The sequence below is a fragment of the Crassostrea angulata genome, chromosome 6 (assembly GCF_025612915.1).
Source record: "Crassostrea angulata isolate pt1a10 chromosome 6, ASM2561291v2, whole genome shotgun sequence".
Taxonomy (NCBI): domain Eukaryota; kingdom Metazoa; phylum Mollusca; class Bivalvia; order Ostreida; family Ostreidae; genus Magallana; species Magallana angulata.
The window spans coordinates 53,526,122-53,553,345 of record NC_069116.1 but is presented as its reverse complement, the minus strand read 5'-3'; the positions used below and the strand labels follow the sequence as shown (position 1 = coordinate 53,553,345).

The 27,224-nt window shown below is 33.8% G+C and overlaps 1 protein-coding gene across 1 annotated transcript; it reads left to right on the top strand.

The window, feature by feature from the left end:
- Positions 1-355: 355 nt before the first annotated feature.
- On the top strand, positions 356-25,405 carry LOC128189763 (uncharacterized). The gene is made up of 18 exons (XM_052861512.1): positions 356-591; positions 1,626-1,864; positions 2,018-2,159; positions 3,516-3,585; positions 4,724-4,849; positions 6,276-6,333; positions 12,916-13,002; positions 13,153-13,248; positions 13,530-13,628; positions 14,319-14,402; positions 14,781-14,805; positions 16,626-16,778; positions 17,091-17,159; positions 17,271-17,432; positions 18,747-18,851; positions 22,460-22,651; positions 22,744-22,855; positions 24,670-25,405. Exons 1-18 carry the CDS (start codon positions 489-491, stop codon positions 24,947-24,949), a joined length of 2,202 nt encoding a protein of 733 aa, XP_052717472.1. The 5' UTR covers positions 356-488; the 3' UTR covers positions 24,950-25,405.
- Positions 25,406-27,224: the final 1,819 nt, after the last annotated feature.

Here is a 27,224-nt window from a genome sequence, read left to right as displayed (position 1 = left end):
AAGTCATTTTAACATTTTCCAACCTAGATCTCGTCAGAAATCGTTGGAGAAACGGAAGAACTTGTTTAAAACATAGCTTGAAACGAGGACCCCCTATAAATCCAAGATGGCGAGTGTCGTCCATTTACTTTTTTTAATGTACATTGAATACACTTTTTTAACATGACTGAAACGGGGGATTTCAGTGAATTTATTTATTGCAATACACAGAAATACACATAAGATTACCAATTTTAATCATTTTTTTCTTCGGGAACAAATAATTAGGAAATTCACTATCCAACAACCAAGCCCCTGTGCTCAAACCCTGAGTAAACAACGTCCTTAAGTGAACTTTCAATATAAAATCATGTTCTCAAGAAAAATAAAACGCTGTTATTCGCTTCAGCTGGCGCAGATGGAATAATATTTTGTACAACTTAACTAAAAATCTATGCCGAAAACCGAAACTAGGTACCGTAAACCATTGCTGTTTTCAAAGTACCACGATGTTTCGACGGCGTAAAGCCCGAGAATTGACTGAACAATACGACTCTGTTCTTTTTCCAGAGAATGAAAGTGATTCAGACGAATCAAGTATCGAAGACAATGGTGGGTATTCAAATTCTATAGTGAGCAGCGATTCCTTCCGGTAACAGACAATTACTTGATCAGCTGTGCAACAGCCTGAACAGAATTTTTTTTTATATTGATTAATAATAACATACCGAAAACCAAACAGCATCTATATGGCATCAACTTTTAGACAGAGGAAAAACAAAATTGATTTAAACAGACTGAGACTTATCACCCAAATGGGTCTTCGAGCAGGATAAATTTATTGAAGTTTTGAATTCAATAGCTTGCTTGATTGCTCAATAGGGTATACAATTTGGTATCATAATATGTAAACGGTGTGACAGTTGGGCCGAGCGCAGATTTTTATGGTTTGAAACGCAGACAGTACGATCTGCTTGCTTTCTCAAATCATAATTATATGTTAAATATTTATTAATTATGCTAAAGGTCACATGCTAAGTCACAACATGTTAGTAGAGCAATATGCTTCAAACAATTTGCCAAGAAAAGAGATTAAAAAAAAATTAATGCAAACCATTACCTAAAATTAATTAAATTGTTTTATTCATCTTTTCAATGCATGACATTCTTAAAAAATAATAACAAAAAGATATACATTTCTACTTCAATCATCATTAGTTCTCATAGATAAATAAATTCAGGGAGGAAACAATTTTTTAAGTAAGCATATGTGTTACTTACTTTAATGTTTTTAAAGCATTTTTTATTTTTAAATGAAAAAAGATGTTTACAATTTACAGGTAAGAATTTTGGTAAGAAATGCTTCGTTTTCCATGTTGCTAAGCTCTGCAAATGATTATTGGTAATTTTGAATTTTTTACTTGGTCTCATAAAAATTTCTTTGACCAATGTGCAAATACAACTCAAACTTCCTCTGTTTGTACACACTGTCTGTGGAGCACACTTATGTGATACAGTATCATACATTTGTTGTGCACAGACCACCATTGAACAGCTCCAGTTAAAAAGAAAGATCACTTTAATAACATTGTGGGGTTTGTTTTTTTGGAAGAATAAAAAAACCCAAATTTATTTGATTTATACAGAAGATATTACACTGAGCAAAAGAAGAGTACCTCAAGATGATGATGAGGAAGATGAGGAGGTGGTATTAGAGGAGGAGGGGGAAGAAGATGATGATGAAGTTCCTGAGGCTGTTTCATTTTCCTCCGGTCGCGAGGCAGCACTGCAGCAGATGAAGACGGCTCTTCAGCAAATTGGACAGAACAAACAGAAATTAAAAGATAAACGGCGACAGATAGATGAACAGTTTAAAATTCAAAAGGTGAGAAATAAAACCCATCTATGCTTGTTTAATTTGCAAAAATTTTTCTAAAGAAAAGAAAATTTAATTGGTTGTAATTTACATCGAATACCCATGTAATATTTTGAAAAGATTTTAGCAACCATCTTTTACATTTATTTTATCTGCCTACAGCAAAAGAAACTAGAAGCTCTTGCCAAAAAAAGATTGTCCGAAGATTTTTTTGATGATCTCCCAGATTCTGTACCAAAATCAAATGTTCTGAAGAGAAAGGCAGCCAAGGAAGAAGAGAGCAAACAAGAAAAAAATTCAGAAGGTAAAATATTATCTGGTGGTTAAGTAGTATAGTCAAACAATATGCATTGGCATTAGAACCATTTTAACAAGACCTTAGACTTTTAGTAGGATGTAACGATCTATTTCTTGCATCAAAAAAAGTAAAAATGATGCTGGTTTCAAGCGAAATATACCCCGGTTGCGTAGTCTTCACTCAAAAGCCAGACAAATCCTGTTGATTTCAAAGAGCCATGGCTAAGTGGCCTTTAATGAAATAGACAGGCCTACTTCACATTGCCGTTTGACTTAACTACCCAAAGTCGAAGCTCTTTTTAAAATTGTTCTAAATACCTCGATACATGATTACAACACTAAAGTTTTGATTTTTCTAACCATATGCCAGACTTTTTTTTATGGGACTTTAAGCTTACCACTTAACTAAAGTCCGTCCCATGTTATTGCTTCCATCACTTTTTGATGATTAAATTAAACATACTTGTCAATGAAGTACAGTTTAAATCAATAAATAGGAAAAAAAGATTTCTTCGTTGACAGATCATATGTTTTTACCTGGAGAATTTTACAGGAACAAAATAAAACACCATACAGAGATTCAAAATTGGAAATGTTTACATCTTTTCTCCATTTGGAAGTACTTGGGTCACCTCGCACAATTTTTAATGTTATAATTTGGGGTACTATAATGTTTTGTAGAATGCAAAATCCCCTTAATAGACTTTCTAATTTTGGTTCTGTATTGAAACCTGAAGTGGTAGAGGAGGCATTTCAAAACAGATAATCTGGGCTCTTTTCATTCCAGTGAACGAATGTAGTTCAGGCGCAAAGGTATTTATGATTATTGAGATATAAAGAAAATGTGGTGGAAGCAGAAACTTGGGACAGAGTACATGTAGAATAAATTTCGCCCATGTCTAAATAACCACTCTTACAGTATTTAATCTTGAAAAAAAAGCAATAATTAAAGAGTTTATCTCAGTCAATGCACTGTAAAGATGGATCTTCTGGGTGTTGTTGAAAACAATAAACTATTTCTTTGTACTCTGGTATAGGTACAGGATTTCTCCCATGTATGTATGAAGTCCATGTTTTCAAAAGATAGTCAAGTACAAATTGACATGAATTGGATCAGTTGTCTATGTACCGGTAATCCTCCCTTCAAACAATAGGATATTATAGTGCTTCAAATTGGGAGTCTTTTTATAAGAGGATCACTGTCTAACCATATTATTGAGACTGTTCCCCTTAATAGTCATCACATTTTATGTATACACATGTTAACCACAAAGAGATAAATCTTTTAGCTATGTCCCAGTTTTTATATGAACTTTTATCAAGATCCTATTGAAGTTTCAGATATTAACTTTTTCTTCACCAGATGAAGAAAGCTTTGCAGATACTGAAGAGGACTTTGATGTTGGTGATGATTTTATCCCCCTGGACAACAGGTATGGAATTTTGACTTCTATATGGAAGCTGTGTTTTGTTTCATTTAAAGATAACTGACATCACATTAAGCTCTGTTTTTTTTCCTCACAAATGAGCTACAGTGTATGTTTTATAAAAACTTTAAAAAAGCTGGGTACATGTATTTACCTTGAAATAAGTAAATTTTGGCATTGCCATGCTACTGAATGTTAATAATATAAATGTTAGGGTAATCAGATATCTTTAATTGCAGCAGCTGGTGTGATGCATAATGTACATAAATATAAATTTGGTTTTGATAAAAGAGAAAAGTAAACTTTTAGATTATTGCAAAGAAGCAGTGATAATGTTTTCCTCTCTATTTCCTGTTTGATTCGGGAAACACCAGATAAAAAGCATTGAAGAGAGCTACATTATTGCAGCTATTTGCAAGGTTGAGTTTGGTTACAATGACATTAGAATACTGTAGACCACTTTTATTTGTGATCACCGAAATAAACTGGTTTGCATCGATTTATTGGGAGTTGATTTTAATCAACTCTCCTATGCACTTACTCAGGCAAAGCAAAAGTGAAACAGTGTTTGGACCTAAGCACAAATCAATTATACTGCTGACAACATTTAGTTCTTGAAAATAATCGATAAATTCGATGCTATGTATTCTGTAGCATTGTTTTTCAAGAAAACTTATTTATTTATACCATGAAAATAGTTAGATTTTAAATTGTACAAACAGTTTAGATATTTTTGAAAGTCATATGTATTCCTACGCTAGAGTTCAATGTAGTCTCGTTCAACCAGCGATTGGCTGGCTCCGTTAATATCCGACAAACAGAGTCTCTCTTGCTTGTGGGAGATAAACGGAGACAGCCGAGCGATTTTGATTACTGATACTACTTGCCATGCAAAATCACATATCTTTGATTTTGCATAAATGATAATTGATAAAATCAACTCCCGTCAGTACTTCAGTACTTTGATTTTTAAGATTATGATGTAGATTTCATGGGGAAAAAATACCAGAGATATTTGAGTACTGGTACTGGTTTGTGGCGGGAAATATTCACAACAATGAGGCTCTAATGAATCCACTAAAAAATTTTGCACACAAATAAAAGTTAGTTACAGTTTATGACATTTGATAATTGTCTTTTACAGATTGGGAGGAGTTTGTGTAGAAAAAATTAAAGAGACCAAGAAAAAAGTGTTGTCATCAATAGAGAAGGCCAAGCTATTTAAACAGCAGAGATTGTATGGAGGGAAAATCCCAAGAATGACTAGTAAGTACAAATTAGCCAGACAACGGTTTTGTGGAAACCGTTGTACAAGAGTTATGTCTATTGAGAAAAAAATTGTTTGCATGTAATTCATTTGATAATATTAAAATGATAAATGATTTATAAAGAACTCAACAGAGTCCAGAAAGTGTAATTGCTTTGCCAGAAAGTGCCAAAAAAAATTTAGTTTCTCAAAAAACATTTTTAATAAAATGTTCTTTTTTTGTGAAATGGATTTATTTTAACAACAGTATATGATTTATCTTTTCAGATGACAATCTTATTTCCGTGAAAGGAAAGCGGAAAGCTAGATATAAATGAAGCTGAGAAGCAGATTTTAGTGTTTATGTTTTTGTTAATAAATATTTGTATCTTACTCAAATCTTTTGCTCACAGTTTTTGACAGAAAACATTTTGATTTTATGATTGAGTAATTCCTAGCTCTCTGATTGGATGATATCCAACAATGTAGAAAAAAAGAACATTATATTCACCTGCACATGATCAAGGTCAATATAAAATTTGATTTCCTCTACATTGGACTAAAAATAGATCTTCCAATGAAATATCGCATTTCTCGACTATGGCTTCAAAATAAAGTCTTCGCTTGAAAACACTCAAATTTATATATCTGTATCAATTTGTCGCTGAATCATATAATAAAATAATTATATTGCTGGGTTTTTTTTTATCTATAAAATGATTTAGCTACCTGAGAAGTACACTATTTACCTCGCCTCCGGCTCTGTGAAGATTGTACTTCTCAGGTAGCTAAATCATGGTATTGACATAAAAAATAGCAATAATTGTAAAGAAGTTACTGTAGGGGATTTTGTTGAGGGATTGGATGGTAGGTATGATATTGATATATCAACAGATATATCACTTTATTTATACATCTGAGATGGTCATGAGTTAATTTAAAACCTATACAGTAAAACTTGGGTTAAAGCGAAGTCCTAGGGACCAGTGAATTTACTCCACTATGACTGCAATTCACTATAACTAATTTGTGTTAGCTGTATAATGAATTTATGATAATCAGTATAGCGAATTCAATAATTCATGTTTTGTTCCACAAGACTAGTCTGATTAACCCCCCCCCCCCTTCTCCTTACACATTGATATGTCATCTTCACACAACCTTTATTTCTGAAAACCAGGAAAGGGCTATTGGAAAAAATTTATTGGAACTCTTCACAAAGAGGATAGAAAAATTCATTCATGCTTGTTTTCTATATGACCTCTAGAATTGAAAAGTTACACCTCTCCAAAACAGATAAAAGCATGTCTGTGATTGGCTGGGGTATGTTAATGTATGCAAATGCAGAGGTTTTGTAAAGATAACCTTTTATCGATGCCTGCTTCCAAATTTGAATCAACGAGACATAGCATCAATGTTTTGTTTGTTGTGTACCAATAGTCTGCACGAGGTCTTTTTATGGATATTTGGAATTTGACGTCACTGAGGTTGTGATCGTCTTCAATGAGGTCAGGAAAGATTTTACGAGACTTTACTCAAGGTCATTTCAAACTCCTTTAAATAACCTAAAGCAGTCTTTTGGCAAGATTGGGCAAAAGGGAGAGAATAATGATCCAACAGTGGAATTTAAAGAAAACTGCTTTGACTTTCACATTGGACTGGAAACCTGGTTCAAAGTTACTGCACACCCTTACCCCACAAGCACTATTTATGTGAAATATAAGCCAAAAGTAGAGATCATACATAATTATACATGGTCTTGAAAGGTAACATTGAAAACAGAGGTTTGACTTGACCTTGACTTAGAAACCTGGTTCAAGGTGACTGTACACCCTTCACCCACAAGGCACTCTGTTGGTGAAATATGAGCCAGATCATTGGGACAGGTTGAGAAATATGTTCAGGACATGTGGTATTGGACGGACAGACTGATCCGTCATCAGCAGAGCAGGGCCTTTAAAAAATACCTTTAAGAGGGCCTAGTGGTCACGGTCATTTTTAGACTAACTGACTATATTTATCTCCTTAAGATATAAAGAAATAGGAAAACAATCTGATCTTGTACAAGATTACTGATCATGTAAACTGTGTATTACATTAAGTTAAGTTAATACGCATTTAATGATTCATAAAAGTGCAAATTTTATTTGCTATATCGTTGTGAAGTGGTTTTTCCACCTTCTCAAAAATAAATATGCTTTACGTTAGATCATAGATCCACCAGCAAAGTTCTCTAAGAAAAGCTCTCTACTGAAGGAGGTAGATTAGGTTTAACACACACTGACATGGACGTCAAGAGGAAAGAGGATCCAGAAATACAAACTTTGGTAACGTGTCAAACTACGTAATTAGCAAACGATGTTTATCATCGTTCCCAATAGGGCCAGACTTTAACTATAAATAACAGTTCATGTTATTTAATTTTCTACTTTTCTTTACGAATCTGGTCTTATTGTGAGCAATTGTTGATATTCGCACTAAGGAACAGCTGAGGAATGGTTTTTAAAAGTTTCGACGTTAGTCAAAGAAGTGAACTTTTATGAATTGATTATGACTGATCCAGAACATATCGCAATAAGGTTGTCATGCGCTGAATCTAATGAATAACATTGCCGTTGGGTGATGACACATTTTGATAACGCCCACTTTTTAGGGCCTAATACATGATCTCATCTGGCTCAGAACAGATATAATGTATAAAGATACTAAATATTATATAGAAATTAATATTATAATATTATAAAATGTTTTCTATTATGAATTCCACAAATTTCTCCTGTTAAAAAAGCAAACTATGGTGTTCCTATGGGGCGACTTCGACCTTCGCACTTTCGCCTTTAGGTCGAAGATGCGAGAGTGCGAAGTTGCGAAGGCGAGAGTGTGACGGCGAAGGAGCGAAAGTGCGAAGATGCGACGGCGAAGCGCGAAGATGCGATGGCGAAGGCGAATGAGCGATACTACTATCGCTCCTTCGCCTTCGCAACTTCGCACTTTCGCCTTCGCCTTTTTTGATAGCATTCAGAAAGTCTCGGCCGATTACATAGAATTTGATGCAGATACCGTACTCGCCAAGGTTTTCCAATTAATCCATGATATCATTGGTACGCATGCGCTAGGCCATTGTGCTTACTATGAATGTTTATAAATAGTTTAATGTGTATATGTGACATATATGTTTACCAGTGCTGGCTATGTCTAATCATTAAATATACTCCATATAAAATGTAATGTCCGCCATAATGTATACATATGCACTTCCAGGCTTCTGTCACTTACAAGCTGTCTGTTTACCGTGGATCAAACACAGTTAAATTCTAATTTCATTATGCGACACTCCTTGCTGATGTATGGATCTAGGGGGGGGGGGGGGGGGGGGAGGGGGTCCGCCCCCTGGAAAACTCAATATTAATAACTTCACACATGCTGTAAAGGGGGAGAGAGGGTCCGCATCTCATCCCCCCGGACAATTTAGTTTTATTAATTATATATTATAATAATAAAATCTCCAAAATATGTCTCGGAACCCTCCCCCGCCCCCCACAAATATAATTATTCATCCACCACCCCTCCTAGAAAAAGTTATGGATCTGCGCAAGCTGTTGAAAATAAATTCTAAAAAGTTCATCGTCTGCCTCAGATGTCCTTTTATACAGCTAAAATTGTCTTTAAACGATAGAGAGCTCCACAATTATAAAAAGGCGAAGGCAAAATTGCGAAGATGCGAAGGCGAGAGTGCGAAGTTGCGATGGCGAAGGTGCGATAGTAGTATCGCTTCTTCGCCTTCGCACTTTCGCCTTCGCATCTTTGCGCTTCGCCATCGCATCTTCGCACTTTCGCCTTCGCACTTTCGCCTTCGCAACTTCGCACTCTCGCACCTCGACCTAAAGGCCAAAGTGCGAAGGTCGAAGTGGCCCCATCGGAACACCATAGCAAACAGCTTTATTTCCAGAAGACGAAAAACTGTAGATTGAAGCAGAATTTTTTATTGGGAAGGGGATAAAATTTTGTTTGTGATAGAAAAAAAAACTTAGTTTCAGGGGTTTAAATGAAAGAGTTGAATAGAAGTAAAAGTTGTCATATAAAAAAATGTCATTTTATTTAAAGGGACCTAGACACTATTTGAGATGAAAGATTTGATATTAAATTTTTCTGTATCAAATGATCTATTTGTGTATTTTGAATGATTCACCAACATTTTAATGCTAGAAATCAAGTTACAAGCGAAATACAGAGGAAAGAAGAAATTATTATTTACATGTATTTGACAAAATAACTTGTGGCAACAAGATAAACTGATTTAATGTGTTCCTAATTTCTTCTATCAACAACAAAAAGCAACACTAGAGAGAAACTTATACCAATACAATGCATATGTAAACAATAACAAGACCCGAGCTTTGTTTACAAAACAAAGAATTCTAACCTCTGTAACTCTCTTGTACCGGTAACTCTAATTTGACTTTCAAATTTTGACAAAGCATCGAAAACATCCATATTATTAATAACCATTACTATATATAGACAATAAAATTGTGAAAATAAATTTTGAAAAATTTGCACTTAAATCGTGTCCAAGTCCCTTTAAAATATTACAAATAATTTTTTTTTAACAAGATAAACATTTTAATTGTAGCTTTGAAGAGTCTCTTTATATGAGATTTAAAGTAAATATAAAAAGTGCTTAATATAGAAGACATATTTACCAAATTTTGCTTTAAAAAAAATCTCATTTATCAACTTACCATATAGTGTCATACAAATTTTTGTAAATGTTATGAAAAACACAAAATTTAAATTATATCTCCAACTAATATTTCTGCTTTTACAATAGATACTTTTAATTCATCCCTTATTACAGAGACATGAACTAGACTGGCTATTAAGGGACCAAGTTCACAAGGTTTTGGAGGAAATTAGTAGCATATTGTTGGTAAGTAATATGTAAACGGTGTGACCATTGGACCAAGCGCAGATTTAACACAGTGCAGTTTGATTTTTATAGAATAAAATTTATTTTAAACGCACACAGTAGGATTCGCCTACTCAAATCATTAGCCAAAATTTAACGAAACGTCGCGTGCTCAGTCTAATTATGACGTCATGTTTCAGATGTAAAACGTACTTGCTTTGTCTTCGGAAATAGCCGAAGAGAGTTACGTTATTCCGAAATATTTTTTTTTTATTTATTCTTTCATTGTTTATCACTTTAATTCAAATAAATGCCCCGGTAATAAAATCGAATATTTTATTCAGTACCCAAAAGATCAGTTCCTTGATGTTAATGTTTTTATTTTCCATCTGATAACTTGATAAGACATACATAGATCTAGTCGTGTTTCTTGACTGAAGCACTATTGAAACTTATCTGATGTCCTCTTTTATTTCTTTTAATTCAAATTACCTTCTTTTGAAACACTGGAACATTTTAATCGAGTTTAGGGGCAATAAACATCGATAAGTGCCAGTCAATCAATGATCGAACTAACTTTTAAAAAACAAAATGGCTGCCAATATGGCGGCGCCCATGGCTGGAAGAATTTTTTTTTGGCCTTAGTACCCCTGATTCAACTTTCATATTTCACTAATTTTCTTATATATACGTGTTACCATTAATCCTCGCTTCGCGAGGCGGGCTTCGCCCGCCTCTCGCTGCGCTCGGTATTAATATTACTGTTGATTAATGACATATATTTAAAGACTCTGATAAGAATAAGCTGGAAATATAGTTTGATTTGTATGACGACAGTTGGATAATAAATCCATAGATATAGCAAGTTCTGATCCCTGTCAACATTCATTACAATTACTTACATGTAAAAAAAAAATCATGGATATAAACTCTGACATGAGATATTTACTGATATTATATAGTCAAATGAATATCTGTTCCAAAATTGGATGGTAAAGAAAAAACAGATAAGCTTCATGCATTTTTAACATTTTTAGCTCACCTGAGCTGAAAGCTTAAGTGAGCTATTCTGATCACAATTTATCTGTCGTCCGTCTGTCCGTCCGTCCATCCATTTGTCTGTAAACTTTTCTCATTTTCAACATCTTCTCAAGAACCACTGGACCAATTTCAACCAAACTTGGCACAAAGCATCCTTAGCCTAAGGGGATTTAAATTTGTGAAAATTAAGGACCACGCCCTTTTGCAAAGGGAGATAATAAGAAATTTATGAGAAATTTTCAAAAATCTTCTTCTCTTCTGAATATTGTATGAAAGCATCCTTAAGTAGTGTAGATTCAAAGTTGTGAAAATCATGACCCCTGGGGGTAGGGTTGGACCACAAGGGGGAGGGGGTCGAAGTTTTACATCGGAATATATAGAGTAAATCTTTAAAAATCTTCTTCTCAGAAACTAATCAGCCAGGAAAGCTGAAGTTTGTGTGAAAGCATCCTCAGGTAGTGTAGATTCAAAGTTGTGAAAATAATGACACCCCCAGGAGTAGGGTGGGGCCACAATTGATTGGGGGGGGGGGTCAAAGCTTTACATAAGAATATGTAGAGTAAATCTTGAAAAATCTTCTTCTCAGAAACTAATCGGCCAGATGATTTTTTATAATTGTTAAGACTTTGGCCCCAGGACAATTCTTCGGCCTCACAAGAAGGTTCAGAGTTTGATGTAGGTTTATATCCCATATATAAACAATTGTTAAGGATTTTTTTGAGAACTGCAATACTCAACATGTGATATGACTATAAAATCATACTGTTATAAAAGGCACTAATGATTATAAACCTAAGAATATCCAGGGGGGGGGGGAATGGATTTCATTTATACAGGATCTACATGTATTATTGTACATTGTCCAGATAGTTTGTATTATGACTCCATTAAGCTGATTTTATCATACCTATTTTTCCTCAGGTGAGTGATGTGGCCCATGGGCCTCTTGTTTAACATCACAATGATCGCCCCATTTAGCTTTCACTCTTCTACACTTGCAAACAGTTTTGCTCCTCCTTGAATTCGCCCAGACAAGGTTGTGTTTAAAGAGAGATAATTTGAGACATTGGAAAAGTCCTTATTTTGCCTGGCAAAAGAGCGAAAATAAAATGGGGGTGGGGAGTACCTCCTTGTATATTTCAATATAGATACTCTAGCTTACAAGTTACAATATGTAAACTGATATTCATTAATATTATAACGAATTACGAATTACAGATAACATGTACCGTAGTAAATCCTCAGTTTCCTTAGGTCTTTGCTATAACCAAGTTTAACAGTATTTATATTTAAATTTGCATCACTATCAGTACCCAAGGATTGAAAAATATAATAGACAAATGTTGTTTTGTATTGCTAGGAGTGTTCCCGACTCTTCCCTTCAAGACCTGGACATGGTATGCATTGATTTAGTACCTGTGTCTACCAAAATAATTTCTATCATGCGATAAACATTGAATTGAAATTGCAAATAGTGGAAATTTGATTAATTGATGCAAACTCTTTGTATCTCGTATAATAAATTGCAGCCTTTGTATTTTTCAGATGAAAACAAATGTATGGTTACCTCCCAAAGACTGCTGCTGAACAGTGCTAAGTACGTCTACTTTACTTGTTTGTTATCTGTGAAAGTGTCTTATTCGATTAACTTGTAAATAATCCTTGCTTTGATCTCATGCTTTTCTTTAAACTTTCTCTGAAAGAAGTGATTTTTTTTTTTGTCTTTGTTGATATGGCGTAAACAAACTTTTTTCAATATAGATTTACTTCAAGATTTGGTTTGCAGTGGCTAATTTTGTTGACCAAGCTTGCATTTATCATCTGAGAAAAAAATACAAAAGACTTAAAAGAAATGGTTAATAGCAATAAAAATCTTGTGTACCTAACAAATAAAAGTTGGTTTAAATTGGCATTAATTGAGAGCTGGTTATATACTCAGTGGCAGTAATGGTTCCGTGAAGTGCATGGTCACTCTGGTTGGGGATCGGATCTCGGAAGGGGTAAGCCGTGTCATTGAACAAACTCCTTAATTTACAGAACTGTTTTAATGAAGATTAGGTAACACAAGGTAAATTAAAGTTAAAACATTCAAAAAGAGATATGTCTTTGATGACACATACTAGAAAGTTTTTACTTGTAGGATATCAGCTTTAAACACAAACAAGGCAAAGATAACCACACGTACAAGACAACAATTAATCCAGAAATTTCCTGGAAGCTTCAGCAGGTGGGAATTGTACAGAAATGCTGTGTTTTAGTCAAGATATGAATTTTTAATTGATTTCAGGAAATCTAGCAGGTCCTTTACACAACCTCAATCACAGAAAATTAAAAAGCAAAGTTCAGTTCAATAATGTCCATTTTATTTGATTGTCAGGTCCAAGATGCCACAAATTTCTTGTACAGTGCCATTAACACTATAGAAGAACAGGAGGAAAGGCAAGGTTACACATCCTGTACACAGGTTACACTTGTGAGTATCTACATTGTAATACACACCTCACTTTGACTACACTGTTTAAACTCACTACATATAGGGTAAAAGTTGGATACTTCAGTTACTTTTCAATGGATTTAAGCAGCAAAACATGATGCTTTGTGATGAAAAACCCTTTTACAATTCTGGGAAGCATGTCTCTTCCTTATGGTATGCTGACACAATGACATTATGAAGTCAAATGCAAATTTGTTGTGGCTTTTGGATTTTTGATTTAGAAAAAACGACATAATAAGAGAACTTTGATATTCTTGTAGCTTTTGGATAAAGTGATTGACAGCCTTAACCAGGGTCGTTCAGCCTTGGCCTTCCCGAAAAGAAAATCCTTAGAAGATCTGGTGTATAACCGAAATATGGTAAGACATTGATCAGAGAGCTTGCAACATAAAGTTGTGCACATATGTAATTGATAGGATTATAATGTGATTCATGTTGATATGTCAACATCTTGATTTGTTCAGATTAAATATAATAAGAAAATGTAACAAAAGCAAACCTAACTGGGGAGTGATTATAGCTTTAATATACAAATAGTCTTACAATTTTGTGTAATTACAAGAATTATGAACTCGAAAATTCCGTTCCTGGCTTTTCTTGCAGCAAACTCTTCGCCCCTCTGTGCCAAATGATGTAGCTTTAAGTTTTTATGTTCATGCCTCCAAACTAATTCTCTCTGTGTATCATCTTGGTATCAATGCCTCCACACATCAGGCGGATATCATATCCAGAAATCAGGTATGTTTCCTATCAGATAATAATGCAGAGTTTAAAGAATACAAATATGTTCTTAATTTTAGGCATTAGTAAACATATGGAAAATGTCATAACTTATAAAGATATTTAAATTTCTTTTAAATTATTTATAAAATAAATGATAATGCTGGGTATTATGACCTAAATTCTTGTCATTTTGGAACCCCTCTGTGTTGTAGATTGATTGCTGTGTTCAGTAATTTGCTCATTCTGTTTTGACTTAGTTGTAAAATATATCCACTCTGTGACAATGTTGGGGAGTACGACTTACTTCTTGTACCTCTGTGTTTTAGGTTGAGTGCTCTGTTCAGTGGTTGAACGAGGCACTGATGTTGTTTACCTTAGCCTTACAACGATGTCAACAACTCAAAGATAAGGTCAGCTTAATCAGTATTCAATAAGTACATAGGCAACTTTGCCACATACATGTATGTGGATCATATGTGACGAAATTGCCTAAATAACAGAGGTTATCCATGAGTAATAAAGTATCCAAGATTTTTCATTATGACCAATTTTTCACTTTTTTTGCAATTATTTCAATTTAAAAAAAAACAAAAAAAAACAACCAAGCAGAAATTATATTGGATAAAATGTACTAGGTATTAATCTTTGAATTTAAAAAAAGAAAAGCCTTATGCAAATTAAATAGTAAATACATTATATTTATATTCGCCAAACTCATAGTTTAAAAGACTGCACATATATTTGGATTCACTTTGGGCAGGTTTAACATTCCATTGTTATTTTTACAGGTGACCCTTCTTGAGCAGATTGGCAGTGGGTCATGACACAATTCACATTCCGTAACAGGGATCTCAGCGAGGAAATACACAAAACATTTCATATCTTACTCTATGTGATATTTGTTATCAAAGATTATATTAAAAACTTGTGTTAATAACAAGATTTTTTTTTTTTTATATGCAAGAGTTTATTTATGAAAATGATATAAAATGAATTTGCACTCTTGTTGAGAATAGCATTCATTGTGCTTGAATATTTTTGGAAAGAGTCATACAAATACAAAAGCATTATTTAATTTCCTTGGAATTTCTGATAAATGCCTGGGACCGTGAGAATCGCTATTATGTGGCCATTGAGGGGTACTAGAGGAACAACCTGGCCTTGTTTGCAGGAATTCTGAGACTACAGCACACATGCATGTTTCTGATTATCAGAGATTTTAAAAAAAAGTTATAATGAATAGAACGGAAATAAGGACTTGCTGTTTTAGTATCAGTGCGATGATAAGGAGGAAGTAGAGTACTTGTGACTCAGCATCCGTCACAATGACAGTGTCCCATATATAAAGCACATCAGTAAAGATAAAGATCACAAAAAAGCAGACACTTTGTTGTCTCCCCTGACTGTGAAGTGACCACTTCATAGAAGGACGTTTGTCTTAGATATGTCTATAGATATTTACACGTCTAGATTATAATCTGATGTATACTCCGTAAACATAATAGACATACGCTGGAGTTTCTTGCGGTGGGCCGAAGCGGGGGGGGGGGGGGGGGTGGCTGCTACATGTAGATATTAGGGCCACCTCGGGTCATGTTTTGCGAGAATGACTGAAATATAATCATATGTCTAATACGTTTTCCATGTTTTAAAGTATACACCACACAAAGTGAAATTGTATCATGCGTCCATCAAATGCAAGATTATGCAGTATATAAGACAAATACAAGATAGGCAGTATATAAGAGGATTAAAACTTTAATTAGGCTGAGCGAATACTAGGAATGATAATCTAGGAGAATCACTAATTGTATTGGTCATGATGCAGATTAATAAAATGTAAACAAAAATAAAATCTATGAAAGAGGCGGGGATGGGATGAAACAAAACGCATCACGTGACTTCATTTCCTGCGCATATAGCGATATGAATCACAGTGTATCATTATCATTATCAGTCGTGAAACTTAATTTCGGAGGATGTATTTGCTCAGCTTTTTTGCTATTTTTGTTAGCTTAACGCTTTGTGTTATTTTCATATTTGGTAAGTAAGTTACGTATTGATTAGAATAAAAACCTTTATTTATGTTGAAAGTAATGCTCTCAATTGTAAAATATTCTATAGTTTGGTTTGTTTTGTTATTTTTATTGTTTGTTATTGTTTTCTTTATTTTATTTCCAAATCATTGATAACACGAAAATTTCCAATTTTAATATCAGTTATACTCTTACTTTAAACTATTTATTGAATTTTCAAAGGTTTATCTATCTAAATTCAATATTTTGATTTATTTGAAAAATTTTGAAAAAATATACACGGCATGTCTTTTCTTGTGAGAGTAGTTTTCTTTCGTCAATTAAAAGAATTATGCTCCAAAAATCGGGGACAGGCGCCTGACGTTAAAAAATATTTCTTTTAATTATGAAATTATCACTTATGCTTATATTACTTATATAATTTTATCATTGCACAGGGAATAATTTTATCATTAAAAGAAATATTTTAAGGTCAGGCGCCTGTGATCAAACTGAACAGAGAATAGCATCCGCACATTTTCAAAGAAAAAAAGATAAATTCTTTTGTGGACAAATTGGCACAAATTTTATATCAATATATAATTGAATTCAAAACAGGCTCGGCCCAAGGAGAAGCCATTGACTATGACACAGCGGTGCAGACGTGTTACTTGGATGGAGAGCTGGTCAATAGAGACCCCGGCATCTTGGAGCTTGGGCAGAGTTACTGGGTCAGCGGAAAACGTGTAGAACTTGGATGTCCCCACACAGGTACGATATATCCAACACGACAGTAAAATAATATATATAATTTAATCTTGAACGGGGGGGGGGGGGGGGGCAGGTGAATCTGGGTCTCGCCTGGAAAGTGAAGTCACCAAAATAGGGCTGCAAGTTTATAGCCCTAGTGCAATAATAATATTTAGCTTTACACGTACATATTTTCCAATTAAGAAATAGTAAAAAAAAAACCACCTAAATATTGCAAATAGACGTGCATACATACATGTAGTTCTCCGTGTTTCATGATATACTAGTTACTACATTGTATGTGTAAATTCAAGGAATGCAATAATTTTTTAGGGCATTGTTCACGTTTGGAGATTGGAAAAACTCTTAGATCGCTCTCACAGAGCTTGGATTTCATCTGTGGTAAGTCAATGTCCACTCAAATGAATTCAAAAGTTTAGAGTTGTAGTGGTTCCAATTAGGGTACATATATGAACGGTACTAAATGCTACACATTCCATACTTTAATTTTAGTCAAACGTTCGCAATCTAGTAGTTTGACTAGAATGGCGGTGCAGTGTGCAGACGGCTATGACGTCGCTTCCATTACGTCGTATCAGGACATCAATGAACTGTACAACCGGTCCCTGTTTCCAACCAACAGAACCATGATCATCAGGAACTTCAACAGACCAGGTTAATACCCTTAATATTCGTTGGGGATTTAAATTCGTTAGTTTCGTTAGGAGGATTATTCAACGAAATTAAATCCATGACGAATTTTTTTTACCCAAATATTTATATAATAAACAGTGTTGATACGTGATAGATTTTTGAGATTACGATAAGACGGAATTAAATCACAACGATATTTTATTTGGTTTAAAAACAACGAAGTTTTAACCCAATGAATATATGTGCTTCTATAGTATTTTGATAAGACGAAACCAACATTGTTGATATATTTTGTTTGAATAAAACCAATGCAATTGTTGTGTTTTGTTTTGGGGTGTTTTGTTTGATTTTTAGATCACCTGAGTCACTCAGGTGACCTATTGCAATTGGTCTTCGTCCGTCGTCGTGCGTCGCCCGTCGTGCGTTAATATTATATTCACGTTAACAATTTTACATTTTAACATCTTCTTAAAAACTAAAAGCCTAATCGTTGCAAAATTTTGGTGTGAAGTATCTCTATAGTAAGAGGAATTGTGAAATTTATAGCTCTACCACCCCAAAGGCATCGTAAATGGGGCTAAATAGGAAAAAAGACAAATTTTCAAAAAATCTTTTTCTCTATTTCCACAAATTTGGGGAAAAACCAAAATGCATGGTTATGATGTCCATGGAATCCTCTACCTAAATTGTGAAATCCATTGGGGGGGGGGGGGGGGGGGTTTAAATATATTGACGGACATATATTGAACATGTATTTTTACTTTTATATAGAGTATTATGTGTGTCATACATTAACAATTTGAACTTCATCTTGAAAATTAAACGGTATTTTCACTGGGCAATATTGAATTAAATACATGTTCTATATTAGACAATCTACTTTAACACCCTGTATATTTAATTGTAGAAATAAGCTGTATGCATTTTGTGTGCATTATAAATAAAACTGTGAATATACGAAAAGATTGACCATTAAAAGCCTGCAAGTGTTCTATAACCAAAACAAAATTTGGCCCCTGGAGCTAATGTATAGATAATCAGAGATTCCTCTTACTCTTGAACCCCCAACCCGCTTTTTATATTTGAATATTTTTCAAACATGAATCAATAAAAGCAGGTTAACAGTCAGATGAATCTCATATTAGTGTTTAGACTTCAAAATAAAACTTAAAATGCAAACTTGAGACTTTCTGACATTTCAATTTCAGAGATATGGGACTCAGGTGACCGTCAAGGCTTGAATGCCTCTTTTTTTATTTACAGGCGAGGGTACGGCAAGACATATTAAAATTCTACTTTTTTTATATAGAAATATAACGTTATCTACACTTTCAGGGTTCCTAACAAAATGCAAGACTGTGGTTCGTACCGATACTGGAGTTAATTTTAGCTACCGTGATTGTAGGAGCTTGCTGCCCTCCATTTGTAACAACACATCAGGTACGTTTTGTTTTAAAAAGTCATTTTTTCTATTTCATTAGCTTAAGAATTTGAACAGCAAATGTAATTTAATTAAAATTAACATTTTTTCCTCACGAAAACCATTTGGTGTCGTCAAAATTAAAAAGGGTTTTTAAAAAACCATAATAACCTGATAAAAGTTGTTCGCAGGTGTATTAATGATACAAAAGTCGTTTTTCCGTATTATGTGACGAAATTTTTTTTTTATAACGGATTATGAAGTCGTAATTTACGATTTAGGAAGGTTTTATTGTAACAATGCATGCATATGTGTAAATCCATGTCCGTCCAAATTGTACTATTTCTTAGTGATAAGTCATGTATAGGATTAATTTAAAGTCTTCTTCGAACAAATAAACGTATATGTAAATATCAGTTCGGAAGATTCTGACTTCTTATTTTAATTGATTTTTTTTACCTTTTCTTTAAAGGATTTGATTTCATTATCATTACGAAAGCCTATTGAGCTCATTTCCTTAAAAAATATTATTATCGCGAATAAACGGGAAACTTTTGCGAATAAACGCGTTACTTTTGCGAATAAACGCGAAAGTTCATCTTGATAAAAAAAATCAAGACAGCCTGGATAATATTTTGAAAAAAAAACTTTAATATAACATAATATAAGGAAATTGGAAGTAAAAAAATTACTTGATGAATTTTGATGCAATATACTATACAATAGATATTAAAATACTTTTTACGACGACTTTGTATATATAGAACGATTCATTTTAGAATTTATTACATACATCATTCAATAGATCTTATTTGGCAAAATTGTGAAAAATGTTTAATGATGTATCAAACCCTATTTTAAAAAAAAAACCAAGTAAAATAATCAATACGGAAGTAAGAAATGTATGCCACGGGGAAGTGTAAGTCATTTCCCATGCACAGAAAGCTATTTAGACAATTTTAATTTGAACAAAGTTTGCGCTGTAACGAATTTGTCTATAGAAGTTACATAATGAACATTTTTGAAATATCTTCGGTGGAGAGCAAACAGAAGTCAGAAGGAAGCAATTTTCGTTGAAACGCTCTTTATTCATTATCGGACACAGGTTGAAGGATACCAAATTTTCTGATGCGTGTATAATGCCTAAAATTATGCGGGGTTTTTTTTGGCGAAAGTTTGGCGTCATTTTTGCGTGAAATATGCGTTTATTCGCAAATGTTAAGCGTATATTCGCAAAAAGTTCCGTGGAATATTGCAAAATTTTCTTTAACCGACGAAAATGATCTCAGTGGAGTTTCATATGTAACAGAAATGATCGAAGCATTTTCCATTCTTATTTTAATAATTTCATTTTTTGCAATGCAGTCTTGATGCATGACAAAAATGCAAATATTTATTCAGGTATCAGCTAGGGCTTATTATAAAGACAAATCAAGTCTGTTCTACGATAAACAGATAAATATGATGTTAATAATATCAATTTCATATTTTCTATTCAAATTCTTATTAAATTTTAGATTGATATCTGGAGTATAATGAATTATTGTTTTTGTTTATATTTTGTAACGAAGTGTGCTTTTAAAAGTAGTGCTCTTGACGAGACGGACACGGTGGCACGAAACAGCTTTGCAATGTATAGAGTGTAATGAAAAATAGTGCTTTGTTTGTTTTATACCTTTTAATAAATAGATACCCTGAGTATATTGTACATGTATACGAATACCTCACAAGTTTTCGCGTGAAAATTAATTAGTTTTACTTTTCGTACACTAAAATATTCATACACGATAGCGTCATCAAGTTTTGTTTACATTCGAAGAAGATCTAAGAAAACTGCTTATAGGAGAAGAAAAGAAAATCAGGTTTTTGTCAAATCCTATCAAAGTCAAGGTAAATGCTGAAATAAGTTTTACTGCACGAATTCGTATTTTCACTAAAATTCCGTTAGATTAGAGCTGTATATGTGCAAGCCGATGTTCACGTGTTTTCGTTTTGTGGTTTAGGTAGAATAAGACCAATGTAAAATCTTCTGATTACGTTTATGTCTATGATATAAGAATCTATTATTTGAATATTTTAGAATGAACCTGAAAAAAAGACTTTTGTCGTGATTTATGGGTTCCATATTTAGTGTGTTTTGTTAGTCTGCGAATCTGAAAGTTATAATAATTGAAGTCTTGAGTGCAATGAATCTCGAAAGTAATTAGTGGTATTTATTAATTTGTGCAAAAGTATTTACTATGACTGTACATGGTAGTGATCTGTGAAATCATTGTGCTGCAGGGTGTAAGAGGCAAGGTTTTATGAGTTGGCAGGTTTTGATTCCGTGAAATAAAAAAAGGTTGATTTGAAACCCCTTATATACCAGAAATCTTACTCAGTTTTGCTCTTTACAACAAATGCAAGTATGGTTGAACTAAAAAATGTGATGTTGATTTTAATAAAAAAAAAGAACTTATCAAGAGTTGAAAAACATGGAGATGAAAAAATTAACATTGATTATTGAGATTAAATCGTAGAGTTGAGCATCCAATGGTAAATGGAACAAACAAAGAGATGAACATTCTGGAGACGAACTTTCAAAAAAGAGAGGAATTTTATGCAAATCAAGGACATGGGACTAGAACAGTTATTTTTCTGACATACATCGATAAAAGGAAAGAGCGTATTGATATGTGTATGTTCAGTGTATCAACTTATTATGAGGGAATTTTGTTTTTAAAATTGAAACCAATATGCCAAAGAGATATATATCAACTTCTTGTTCTAATGAAAGGAAGAAACAACAAAAAGGTGCTTGTGGTAGCAGTGATGTTGAAAAAAGTGTGGTTGGTAATTTTCACCAAGGTTCTAATATATTTCCAGAATGGATTCGAGGAAGTCAGTGTGTTTCCAATGCACTCATCAGTATTTTGTAAAAGTATCTCAATTGAAAGGAAGTTCTGGATTTGACTTCAGGAGATATAGATTTCAGTTTGAAAAATGAAGATGAGCTGTATCAGCACGTTTGTCAGTATGCTACACATGTTTATTTAAATCCATGTGATCTGCCAAATTATTTTTGTGTTAAAAACACATTGCTACGATGCTTTCTCAGGCAATATAAGTGAATCATTTGTGAAAATTGGTCCTTTTCTGGCCCTAGAGTCGGCTATATCTATGTGTTTATTGAATCGTCTCAAACTGGTATCTTTATTTGTAAAGAAACGTTCTTAGCAAGATGGAAAATTTCAAACTTATGGGTCAATGACAAAGCAAAATTCTTTGAAAGTCTTTTCATTCTATTGTAACAGTCTATTATTTAAGCAGGGCCCTTTGAGGTGGTGACCATCTCAATGTTGTCTAGTTATTAATGTACATTGTAGAACTACAAACATACTACTGAAATTAAATTTATGCAAGTTCAACTCCTATGAGTACTTTCAGTACTTTGATTAATATTTACTAGTACACGAATCACCCCCCCCCCCCACACACACACACTCAAAGAGACAGACCAAAACGGTTTAATTGACAATATTACAGTTGAATGGTATGCAAGGCCCGTATGCAAGTATGCGGCGGACGTTTGATGTCTAGTTCATAGCTTTTGCTTTAAATTTCGTATTTCATCTGTGACTTCTTACAGATCTAAGCGACCTGTTGACAACCCTGACCATCACAGAATACAAGGTCCAGACAACAACAGACGACAGAGCGCCAGTGTTCCGCGACCTGTCCATCTCCGATCCGCCCACCTCTGATCACGTGACACAGCTTGAATCCACAAGTCGCTCTCTGCCTGAAATAGAGGAACTGCCATGGAAACCGGACAAAAATGGTAAAATAACCGGCCAAGATATTCACAAACACCAACAAACTCCATTTTTCTTTCTTTATTTTTCACGAGAATGGTGTTTCATGTTTTTGCAGAGATCTCCGTGTTTGGTCTTGGGCTGAGTGCCGTCCATATTCTGTCCATTGGGGCTGCACTGGTGCTCTCATTCCTAGTCTTACTGGTCATAATATGCGTGCTGGTTAAAAGGTATGAACAATATGAAAGAAACACACGTTAACGCAAACTATAACCTTTAAAAGCTTTTTAGTTCTATGGTCTGTTATCTTGTAAATTACGCAAAACATGTAAATGGCAGGAAGAATACTTCCTTGACATCTGTAAAAAAATTATACTCTCTTGCCTTCTTCAATTTTTTGCATGTATATTCTTATTATACATTGTTTTAATATTTGGTACCTACCTATCAGGCTTGGGGCGAATTACATTGTAAAGTAATGCATTACATTACCATTACTTCATGAATTTGGGCATTAAATTACCATTACCATTACTTGATTTTCTTGAAGTAATGCATTACATTACCATTACATGAGTAAAGTAATGCATTACCATTACCATTACTTTTTTTTTAAAGTAAAGCTTATAAAGAGTATAAACATGTTTTAAATATACAACACTCTTTAACATATCTACAGCTTCATGCTCAGTATCAGGTTCAAATTCAATGAATAACCAAGAGTCATTCTTTATTTGCTCAATATATAATCATATTGTGGCAATATGAACAACATATTACATAAGTAAAATGATATTTATAGACATTTGACATGATACAATATCAGATATGAAATAGAGACACAGGATAACATGCGTAACAAAAAACAATTTATGAAATAATGTTGCGGTTTTTAAAAGCTAAATATAGATATATCTCCAGATTACACAAATCTGTATAATTTTGGACACTAAATTTTATTAATTCATAAACAGATGATTTTTCCCAGTTATATTTCTTAATATATTTTAATCGTATTTCTTTTTACGGAGGACACTTTAAGACAAAAGATTGCTGTTGCACTTTATGATCGAAGTTTCAATGGGTTCATCTTTTAAATGCAGCCATCTTCCGGGCTGTACTAAATAAATGTTTTGCAGGAGCAGTCAAAGCTTGGACTGGAAAATACTGTTTGACGATCTTTATCTTAGGATATATTAAGTGCAATAATAGATTAAATACATAAATCTTGTATTTTCTATCAGTCCAAACTAATGTACAGTGTAATTAATATACAAGAGAGAGAGAGAGACAGACAGACAGACAGAGAGAGAGAAAGGGAGAGAAAATAAGTAAGATTATTTTCAAATGGGTTATAATATTGGAAGTGATATTGATTTTCATCATGGATTGACAGTGCATTCATTTTGCTTTTAAATGTGCATGTCTGTCTCCTATTCTATTGTGACATAGGGGATTGGGGTGTTTAGCATTAGTACTTCTTATAACAATAGATTGTTTTGATACTTAGGTTATCCTGGAGGCATAGTGTGTTGTTGACACATTTCTTATTGAAGTGCAAACTAATTGGAGTAAATTGTTTAAATGATTAAAAACTCTTAATAATAACAATCTTTTAAAAAAAGTTATGAAATTGTGCTGTTATCTTCAGTAATATAAACAATTCAAAAATGAATTTTAAAAAACCTTTTTTAATAAAACATGTACAATTAGAACATGTTTTTTCTTAATTAGAATTATATCTTTCTTTTAATCAAGTTCAATTTCAACTATTCATTTATTCATCACATTTTTTAAAGTGAACATGCATAAATATGCATAGTAATGCAAAGTAATGCCATGTAATGCCAGCATTACACTAGATTTTGGAAAGTAATGCATTACATTAGCATTACTTGTAATGCTAATTTTGAGGCATTACACATTACTAGCATTACTTTGAAAACATGTAATGCATTGCAATGCATTACCATTAGATTTAGCATTACTTCAAGCCTGCTACCTATGCATAAGATATGATTACCTGTTCCGTTCATTTTCGCAGAAATCGACGTCACAGAAAAGCGAGAGACAACCCTCCAAGTGTCAAAGAAAACGAGAATGATTATGCATCCTGGTTTTCTAGCAAAGAACAACTGACTGAGGGGTCAAAAGGCAGCGGTAACGAGGAATCTCACTATATGACGATACCTGCCGATATGGAGTACCAACCACTGAATGTAATTCCCGCCCCCGAGAGTCACGTGTACTCCTCAGTGGCGCCATCTGCCGGGAGGACGCGCGTGTTCGGCAGAGTAGCCCCTTTAGTGTCTTCTCACCGATGACAAAAAGGACAGGGTAGATTTAAAAAAAAACGAGAAGAAAGATTATATACATGTAGGCGGCTAAATGCAAACACCCTCTTGCAACTGTTTAATCGGTGACGCCTTGATCACCACTAAGGACAGAAGGTTACGTGATGTGTCGATCTCTGTATTCAAATGAATATCATCAGAAATTTAACAGTTCTGTTTTGAATTGTACATCGTCATTATGATTGTGTTACTTTGTGTGGTGCACGTGCAATGATTCATGGATGCTTCCGATCACGTTATGCGAGTAGGCACTTGGAAGGTATTTTCACTTCATCACGTGTGTGTGTTTAGGGGTTCTGTAAAAGCACGTCAGATGTGTGTTTATACATTGTGTGTTTTACAGGAAATTTTATATTGAGTTCTTACACGAGTAACTGGTATACATCTCTTTTAATATTTTTTCTCTTTAAAGAATTCGATCGTTATCACAGACACCCCTGCGAATGTTATTGTCATTTAAATTTTAGACCACGTGATTTTATTTGACCCTTTCAGTTTCGCAGTAAAAATCATGCCTCGTGTTTATAGTCTATTTCATAGAATCTGGGTATTTGTAGTCAAATATAAATCTAGAGGATTATTGATTCTAAACTTTATCTTCATTAATAATTGGTGGATAAAATGTGTTCTAGAAATAAATGCGACAATACAAAAAATAGTTCTTGTCTGCTTTTGCAACAATTAACATGCTTGTAGAGATTCCCTCCTGATGATTAATTTTCGATCCGCGCGCCTGACCTAGTAATAGCATCAATAGTGCAACAGACTATACTATTTTATGCAGAATGTACCTTGAAAATGGCTCGATATACTAAGTTTTTATACAGAACAGACACCCATTATTTCTCTAAAAACATGGTATTGCACACCACAAGCATCAAACATGGCTATGATTTTATTAAGCAACCTAATGTTTATACTTTCAACCACTTTACACGTGGTTGAACACGAACGATAACTCTGTTCTGAATATTAGCGTTTAATATAAATAACCGCTAGATGGTGAAATAAGACATACATCTTGAAAGGTTTTCATGTTTTAACATAAATCCAAGTAGGATATGGTATAAAAACGACCAGTACTTACATATTTTGAGAATATTATCCGAGCACTCATACTTCCGCTCGAAATTTCACAGGAACTGAGCACATCTCGGTGAAGTCTCGTGAACTTTCATTCGGGCACCTCTGGATTTATTACATACTTAGCAACGATAAAGAAAACATCCCGAACACATTCGCAGGGGTGACAGAGCAATGCCAAATTTAAACAGGATCAATTTTAAACCTGCCAACAAACGCATTGTTATCAGTGTTCAGTTCATTAACTGACAGCGGCTATATATATAATAAAAGATGTTTTGATTGCGAAATGATGTCTTATTTAGTAATTTTGAAGTTTACTGTCAAAGGGCAGAGACATAAATAACAGTTATTTATGTCTCTGCAAAGGGCTTTTTCTACATAGTTTAATGATCGATCAAAATTTTACCTACAATTGCAATGAGGATCATACTGCCGAGGACTGTTGCCAAACTCGGCGCCAGTCCTCATTTATCCTCCAACCATTCGGTAAAACTCGGCTGATTCATTAGACGAGGTACGAATCGGCCGAGGCGCATGTGCCGAGTGAACCTCTCCAATGGAAGAATTGACCGTTATTTCCATGCAACTTACTGGTCGTCAGACACGATTTTTTAGAGAAATCTTACAAAACCCTGCACCCTTCCAATAAGTTACCTGTAACAGTCAAAAAAAGTTTAGACAGCTACATGTAAGTTCCGGGACATTTGCAGTTACAGGTAAATGGGATAGAACACAAATACAATGAAGTGACAAAAAGACACGGAAACTGTTTCTCAAATTCGAAGAAATTTGTCAGAACTGCGAATTCATAAAATACTAGTAACTGGAAGCATGAATTTTAAAATGCATTTATCAATTAATTTCGTCCTATTTGTATGAAATTATTCAGAATAGGAAATTCCTTTTAATCACGTCACATGGTACTTGCATATCTTGTGTTTAACATTTAATCTTAATCTGGCCGTTTCCTTTCACATAGTTTGTACAAAAAAAAAATGACGGGGATTTGAACTGTAATCTGTAATGCACATTTTTACATTCCTGTGTTTGTGACAAGGTCCATTTCTTACATTTACATAAACACACATAAAACTTATCCAATTCAATTAATTTTTTTTTTTCAAAATGCGGATTTTTTTTTTCGATGTGCGTTGCCACC

Bases quoted from the DNA above. Each gene is read 5' to 3' on its own strand.
- LOC128189763 (XM_052861512.1), top strand. From the start codon at position 489: ATGTTTCGACGGCGTAAAGCCCGAGAATTGACTGAACAATACGACTCT. The intron at 4,850-6,275 runs GTACAAATTAGC...AGTCTGCACGAG, and splicing joins ATCCCAAGAATGACTAGTAA to GTCTTTTTATGGATATTTGG. The intron at 13,629-14,318 runs GTAAGACATTGA...TCTGTGTTTTAG, and splicing joins TGGTGTATAACCGAAATATG to GTTGAGTGCTCTGTTCAGTG.